The 8,625-nt window shown below is 41.6% G+C and overlaps 1 protein-coding gene across 1 annotated transcript; it reads right to left on the bottom strand.

Moving 5' to 3' along the window:
* Nucleotides 1-379: 379 nt before the first annotated feature.
* Nucleotides 380-8,060, bottom strand: pck1 (phosphoenolpyruvate carboxykinase 1 (soluble)). Its single transcript, XM_080782679.1, has 9 exons — nt 7,824-8,060; nt 6,891-7,075; nt 6,030-6,233; nt 5,404-5,591; nt 5,078-5,240; nt 2,656-2,880; nt 2,274-2,405; nt 2,088-2,183; nt 380-1,658 (listed from the first exon to the last, which is right to left on the bottom strand). Exons 1-9 carry the CDS (start codon nt 8,045-8,047, stop codon nt 1,201-1,203), a joined length of 1,875 nt encoding a protein of 624 aa, XP_080638805.1. The 5' UTR covers nt 8,048-8,060; the 3' UTR covers nt 380-1,200.
* Nucleotides 8,061-8,625: the final 565 nt, after the last annotated feature.

Here is an 8,625-nt window from a genome sequence, read left to right as displayed (position 1 = left end):
CTCTCAGCTATGCAGTGACTGATTGCTGGTGTATTTCAGGTACATTTGTTGGATACATCCTTAGAAATCAGACTTTTCAAACCACCTAGGTTAAATCTGATCCACAAAAATCTGTTTCCATGTGTTTTTGTTATTATTCAGACTTGATAAAAACCAATGTTTTCCAATCTGGATAGACTAAACTGCTCCAATGACATCGATGGAGTGCCATAATTGTATTCTTATAATTTATTTAAATTACTCATACTATCATGGCATGTGTAATATGGCAAACATAATGCAAACACACGCGTGCACACACACACACACACACACACACACACACACACACACACACACACACACCACAGACAATGGCAATGACAAAAATAGTCAAAAATACATTTAAATAAAGTTTATTCTTGTTTTTTCCCCTCTTTGGAGATTGGGGAACTATACAGAAAAATTACATAAAACAATACAGTATAAAAATAAATTAACATAAAATAATATGTCTTCTCTGACAATACTGTGAAATAGGCCTACTGTGCGTTTCAATAATTTATATTTTAAATAGCGGCAGGCTTGAGGTCTGAACTGTGAAGAAACGCATTGGAACAATAACTAAGAAAAGAGATACATAAATCATCTGGAGAATATCCAGTAGGTTAGAGAAACATGTCACTGACTGCTGTCTGTTTGAATCAGTGACTCATAGAAGTCCCTTTACTAAACTAACTACAATAAAACACCATCAGATAAACCAAAATATTGTTCTCTCTCAGTGAATTTTAAATACTTAATTGCCACAATGAATGTTTGAAAGAATTGAAAAATAGAGCCCTTTTGTCAAAAAAACAAACAAACAAACAAAACAAAAACATAATATTAACAAGATTCAAGAACATTATATTCTACAATTATCAATATTGAATTCCATCTAGAACTTTTAACATTTTATTCTAGAATCATTAACTATTTCCACTCTGGCAACCACTATTGGTGTTTGTCATTGCAGGCATTTTCTTTTTTAATTATATATATTATCTATCTTGTAGCTTGCATATCAGCTATTTTTTGGAACCAATGGATTTGGTTCCATTTGCACACTCTCAGAAGTCTGTGGCCCTAATGCAAATCATTAGGGCCTTGGAATTAAAACATTTGAGAAACAATGTCCTTGTCCTATTACTCCATGTATCTTCCCCTTAACCTCTCTCTCTACATCTGGCTGACCCTGTGCTCCAGTAGGTCCAGCTGTCTGGCCACCTCGCAGGGCAGGTCGTCGTTGACCTGGGTGTCGAAGAACCTCCTCACGTCCTCCACCTCCCTCTGCCAGAACTCCTTGTCCAGTGAGAACAGCTGCTCCAGGTCCACGGTGTCCCTCATGCCCTCGAGGTTCAAGGACTGGGCGGAGGGCAGGTAACCCACAGTGGAGGGCATGGCGCCGGTCTCGCCGCTCACCCTGCGGAACATCCAGTCCAGCACGCGGATGTTGTCGCCAAAGCCAGGCCACAGGAAGCCGGCGGTGGGGCTCTTGCGGAACCAGTTGACGTGGAAGATCTTTGGCAGCTTGGCGTTGGGCCGCTCGGCCATGCTGAGCCAGTGAGAGAGGTAGTGGCCGAAGTTGTATCCGAAGAACGGGCGCATGGCGAAGGGGTCGTGCATGATGACCTTGCCTGGAAGGAAAGGAGGTAGAGAGGTTGTTAATACTGAGATATTTTTGACAATAACTTTTTATCTTTTGACTATATTTCCATAGATTATAGATTCTGTTGACATGAGTGTTTCTGAATTTAGCTTCGAATCTGAACTCAAGATGCAATAAGTCGGAGTATCTCAATGTTTTGTTCCTAACACAGCAAACAAATTCCATTCGATAAAATATAGAGAGACAGACTTTTGGCTCACACGATTTTTAATGCTTCCACCTAACGGTGGTCCGCTGTTATGTGGAAGCTACTAGTTAAAGCTACTAGGAGTCCAATTACAGACTCCCTGTAGCATTTAAGGACTGTGGAAAAGCTGCCTGGCTTCAGAGACTAGTAAACAAGTACTAAGTAAACTGAGTGATGGCGAATAATGTCAGACTAGAGTCAGGTACTGACCTTGGTATTCTGCTGCTGCAGTGGCTTCAGATCTCATTGCTGCTCCCACAAACACTCCATGCTGCCAGCTGAAGGCTTCATACACCAGAGGAACACCTGGACACACATACACACAGATAAGGACCTGAGAATAAGCTTTTAAATGTGTCCTATGTTATTCCATTCTATTGTCTTGTCTCTGCTCACCCTCAGGCCTGCGGCCTCCAAAGATGATGGCCTCGATGGGGACGCCCTCAGGGGACTCCCACAGGGGGTCAATGATGGGACACTGGCCAGCGGGGGTGCAGAACCGAGAGTTGGGGTGGGCACTGGGCTCACCTGGAGGAGAGAGAGAGAGAGAGAGAGAGAGAGAGAGGTAAGCCTTGTGAAAGAATCAGCTATAATTCACTCTATTGACAGGTATCACTGAATGAATCAATTAATTAATTCGGATGTATCATGATCACATGATCACGTTTTAACCTGATGTCCCTATTTTGGGCATTTAGGCGTGTGATTATGTGTACAATGTATTACATGTCTAAAATATTAAACGGTGACTGTGGTTAAGATTGACAGGTGGACCTACCATCCTCAGCGCTCCAGGGTTTGTTCTTCCAGGAAGTGATGGTGACTCCCTCGGGCAGTGATTGGTCCATTCCCTCCCAATACACGCCCCCGTCGCTGGTCTCGGCCACGTTGGTGAATACCGTGTTCTTGACGATGGTCTCCATGGCGTTGGGGTTGGTCTTGGCCGAGGTGCCTGGGGCGACGCCGAAAAAGCCGTTCTCTGGGTTGATGGCCCGCAGGTTGCCTAGCAACAGAAACAAGGAGAAGGGGAACAAGAGATGAGGTAAATTTATTATTTTGTGCTTGTTTGGATTTCTGTGTATTTATTACTTGCGCAAGCAGAGCGCGCAAGTAATAATTTCGCCCGGTCCGTATGCACCGTCCCAGCCAACCCGCCACTTGATGCGTATGCAAATAAAACAGCAAATTTGTGCCTGGTTTGCTGGGACCAGATTTAGAGCTAGTCATACATATACTATATATATAATCAGTAAAATAAAATAGCAAATTGTGCCTGATTTGCTGGGACCAGAGTACATGGTGTGTATATGTATGACTAGCTCTCAATGATGACATAAGAAATATGGTCATTTATGTAATCTGGTCCCAGCAAACCAGGCACAAATTTGCTGTTTTATTTGCATACGCATCAAGTGGCGGGTTGGCTGGGACGTTTTTTGGCGCAAAGTAACCACAGTATACCGCTAATCAACTTACAAATTACATATACATATGTATGACTAGCTCTCAATGATGACGTAAAACATATGGTCATTTATGTAATCTGGTCCCAGCAAATCAGGCACAATTTTGCTGTTTTATTTGCATACGCCTCAAAAGTGGCGGGTTGGCTGGGACGGTTTTTGGCGCAAAGTAACCACAGTATACCGCTAATCAACTTACAAATTACATATACATATGTATGACTAGCTCTCAATGATGACGTAAGACATATGGTCATGTATGTAATATATCTGTGCCTGATTTGCTGGGACCAGATTAAATACATGACCATATGTATATGGATTTCATACAAATAAAATAGCAAATTGTGCCTGATTTGCTGGGACCAGATTACATACATGACCATATGTCTTACGTCATCATTGAGAGCTAGTCATAGATATACATTATATATGTGTAATTTGTAAGTTGATTAGCGGTATACTGTGGTTACTTACAGAGAATATGATATAGGTGGGGGAGTTATGTTTGTTATAAAAGAAGATATTTCCATTAAAATAATTCAAAATGAAATCAAGATATTAGAAAAGGTAGAACACGTATGCATACATGTAAAAGATAAAGATCTATATATCACCTAAAACAGACCTTTCGAAATTAAACACATTTCTCGAAAACATGGTAAAGTATCTATCATCTCCGACTTCTGCAATTATGATAATAGGAGATTTCAATGAAGACCAATATAGTGAGAAAGGTAGAAGTATAAAGACCTTCATGTCAAGATTAGGCTTTAAACAATTAAATACAAATCCAACTACAGATTACGGAAGTATTTTAGATCATGTATATTTTAACAAATGTGAAAGTATTATTACAGAAATTGAAGTTAGAGACACCTATTACTCTGATCATGATTTAGTATTAATATCACTATATTCCAAGATGAAATACATTTAAAACAATTGACAATTTAGAATAAATAATAGAATAATTATACTGTATAACATATTTTAATTCCGTTTATATACCTTTTTTTCATCACATATCAATGATTTATTTTTCTTTAAAAAACTAAAAAGGGATCCAGAATATATCTTATATATATATATTTCTTATATAGATAGAAACTTGAAGCATACTTAATAATACTAGGTGTTTATATGCATAAAGTAGGTAGGTAGCAAATAGTTAAACCTAATAATTAGACATTTCAAACGTTCCTTCACAGAGATACTGAGATTTGACAGTTTACAGCGGTCGAAAGTACTTGCGCGCTCTGCTTGCGCACTAGTTGGCCATTTATGGCCTACTAGTGTGCAACAAGCAAGTATGCACTCGACAGAGTGCAGTTCTAGTTGTATCTCGTTTTATCTATCTTGCTTTTGCCTCAAAGCCAATGGACAGCAAAATCTCAAAAGCGTTCAGCAATGCGGCTGACATGTTGAGTGATCAGATGGGTGGGCCACGTGACCGCGTCCATTTTCAGAGAATTCTTTATTTTAATGATCAACCAATCGATTGTGTTTCGGCTTCGACCATTTGAACTGAGGTAGTATTAAGTTCCAATTTATCGGCATCACATTGAAAACTCTTTTTCAAGTCATGATTTTTTTTTTCTTCCTTACATACATACATTCATTATATTAATGTTAATAAATAAAATCGTAGTGTTTGTCAATTATTTGGAGGTCCACTTGCAATTTCCTCACGGCCCAACCAGTGAATCGCCGGTCTAATCGTTAAAAAATCCTCACCTTGGTCGTCAAACTTCATCCACGCAATGTCGTCCCCCACACACTCCACCTTCCAGCCGGGCAGGGTGGGGCACAGCATGGCCAGGTTGGTCTTCCCACACGCACTGGGGAACGCCGCTGCCATGTACTTCTTTACACCAGCTGGGTTGGTGACTCCCAGGATCTGAGACAGAGAGAGAGAGAGAGAGAGAGAGAGAGAGTGAGATGTGATATGTTAACATTGTATTAATATGCAGACGGATTAATGGATGCATCTATTAATGAGGGAAGGCAGATACTCCTGGATATAGATACAGATAGACAGACTGTACTGAGACAAGTCCTACCAGCATGTGTTCGGCCAGCCAGCCTTCCTCTTTGGCGATGCGCGAGGCGATGCGCAGAGCGAAGCATTTCTTCCCCAGCAGGGAGTTTCCTCCGTAGCCGCTGCCAAACGACACGATCTGCCGGCGGTCTGGGATGTGAGCGATCAGAGTCAGATCAGGATTACACGGCCAGTTGTTCACCAGAGGCTCTGTGGAGAGAGAACAACTCATCAGTTCATAGAATCTTTAATATTCTCAAAGTGGGGTCCTTGGGGAGATATCAGGGGTTCCCCAGCTACACTAGTTAATATAGCATCACAATCATTTTAACCACTTTAACAATATTTTATATTATATAAATATAAATATATAATATATACAAGCTCGTGCTATTTTTGTTTTTTGAAAATCATGATTTATTTTGAAAATCTTAGAATATAGGCCTAAACGTTTTTAAAGCAAAACAATTGTACTCAAATATTTGCTTCTGGAGGTCCCTGGCACAACAAATACAGTCACTCCCTCAGTCTGAAACAACTAATACAATACATAACGGTGTAAAGTGCTATCATTTTGTTTCTGTCCGGGCAGGCATTGAACAACGGTTTGAAAGAGACAGAGACAGAATTCGGGCGGCCTTAGCTTACTATTGAGAGGCAGTGGGCATCCCACAGAGTGCAGACAGCGGACGAACTCCCCGCTTCCCAGAGCGCTGAGGACGGCCTTCCCCATGCGGGTCATGACCCGCATGCTGGCCACAACATACGGAGAGTCTGTCAGCTCCACACCGATCTTAGAGAGAGGAGAACCCACCGGACCCATGCTGTAGGGAATCACGTACATGGTGCGACCTGAGAAAGACAGAGAGAGTTACAGAGAGAGATAACAACTTGTTGTCCCTTGAAGGTGCTGTATGTGATCTTTGCGGTAAAAAATACAAATACAAAAAATGTATACATTAAAGCTCTATAATCTGATAGTAATCGTTGATTTGTTCAGGGCCTCCCCGTTTCTCCAGCTCTCGAGGAAACAGAAAAATACATTTTCAGGTGTGACACCAATTTCATCCAATCAGGAGAGAGAAGCCATTTATCATCTTCCAATTCCAGTTTGTCTGCTCATTTGTTTGTGTCATCACTTCCAATTTCACTTGTTTTTCCTGTATCCTGATTCCTGATGAGTTCTCTCTCCTTATTGGACAAAATTGGTGTCCGGATAATGTGCTATTATTATGTCATACTGTGCCCAATTAGACACAAGGTTTTTGCACAACCTATACAAAACCACAGATGAGTAAGAGAGGACCAAACTAGGTAATCTGATGAAGAATCTCAGATTTCTTTGCATTTGATGACACTGTGCGAGAGTTTCTATTTATGCGCATACATGCCCGAAATAGGGATACCATGTACAAAGTGGTTAAACCAACAAACAATAGATTTCTAGAAATTCAACTGACAAAAGAAAGTATAGAGTGAACTTCAGCGTGCATCAGTCAGTCTTCTTACCACGCATGCACCCGGGGAACCGTTCCGTCATGGCTTTGTCAAACTCCTCCGGGGACATCCAGCGACCCAGCTGGCTGACTCCGCCCCCTTTCGGGCGGGGCACGGTGTCCCTCTCGTCCTGGGTGACGATAACCGTTTTACTCTCCACCCGCGCCACGTCCCTGGGGTCTGTCCTCGCCAACCAACTTTAGGAGAGGAGACGAGTAGTTAAGGGTGATGGGTAACTATTTCCACCCACCAGTATTTTTGTTAATAAATGTTGTTAAACTTCTTAATTTGGTGGTGTGATCCTTGATCGTGAAGTGAAGCATGCCATTTGCCAAATAAAGGGGACAAATAAAGAGCAGGGAAGGGAGGGACGTGTACTCATTTAATGTGTCATTATATTTTCATATAACACAGTTCTTTTTAATAATGTGTGTATAGTGAAAACACGCTGGTCCCTTAGTGCAGACATTACATAATTGTACCGTATCATTCAGAACCAGCCCAACCACTAATCATGACCTTTGCAGGTATGTTGTTTTTGTAGTTGGGATACATTATTTTGACCTGCTGACTGGGTAGCCTACACATTCAAATGTAGCTTTTGAATCAATGTTGGTTCCAAATAATAATAATTATTTTTACTTAACTACTGTATATGCAGATAACATTTGCATTACTGTACATTGGCATGACTTTGACTTTGGGCTCATGGCTCACTTCTATTACAGTGTCCCTATACTGCATGGACAAAGGTTGAACATTTGGCAAAAATAGCAGATCCACAAGCTCACAACGCAACGTATCACAAAATTGTATACTGTAGGGAATAAAAGGAGGGAGCCAATAAGGATAGACCCCTGGGGGACCTCGGTCAAGTATAGTTTAAGTGCTTAATTCTATCCGGTTCTGGTTATTTATGCTTCATTTTATTGTCTATCATCTTACCAGTTCTCATATTTGCGTAGCTTCTTGATCATGCCCTGCTCTTCCAGCTGGGCCAAGATGGCTCGGTTCTCTTCCTCGGAGCCGTCACAGATGTGCAGGGCATCGGGCTGACACAGCACCATGTTGGCCTCCACAAAGTCCCTGATGGCCGTGCTCAGGGAGCCCAGGTCCCCCTGCACCACCTTGGGACTACTCTGGTTCTGAGACTGCAGCTGGGGAGGCATTCTGGAGCTATATGGAGAGCTTGGAGTGGATCAAACTGTGGAGGTGGCCGGGATTAGGAGGGTTTTAGAAAGGGGGCAAAGAAAGGAAAGGAGGACAGGAGAGAGAATTGGATGAGATAGAGATCATAAGAGATGGGAGGGAAAACAAAAACTTTAGGTTAGTAAGTTGTTCTCGAACTTTAAAATTTCAAGGACCCACATTAACAGCTTATGATGTTTAATCATGATGAAATAACATCCCTGCATGCACAGAGCATTTCATCTAATACATTTTATTCCAATTTAATTCTGAGAGACTAATGTGAATGCATTATTCTCCCTCAAAAAAGGCTATAGGCTGGCGGAGGGTGTGTAGAGCCCAGGATCACAGTAGATGATTGACACAGGGGTGAAAAATGGGTTACAAAATCGTGGGATAAAAAATATTAAGGAAAAAAGGCTATAGGCTGCAAGGGTGACCTTTCTGCTTCCATCTCACCCTGTCCTCTGTGGCTCTGCCTCCTATTCTCTCACACCAACTAACTTCATGTCCACTTTCACTACATCCATACATTTTCTCTTTGGTCTTCCTCTGTCTA

The sequence above is a fragment of the Protomyctophum bolini genome, assembly GCF_963924005.1.
Source record: "Protomyctophum bolini genome assembly, chromosome: 2".
Lineage (NCBI taxonomy): Eukaryota > Metazoa > Chordata > Actinopteri > Myctophiformes > Myctophidae > Protomyctophum > Protomyctophum bolini.
Note: the sequence above shows the minus strand (reverse complement) of the source record. Positions and strands in the feature narration are given on the sequence as shown.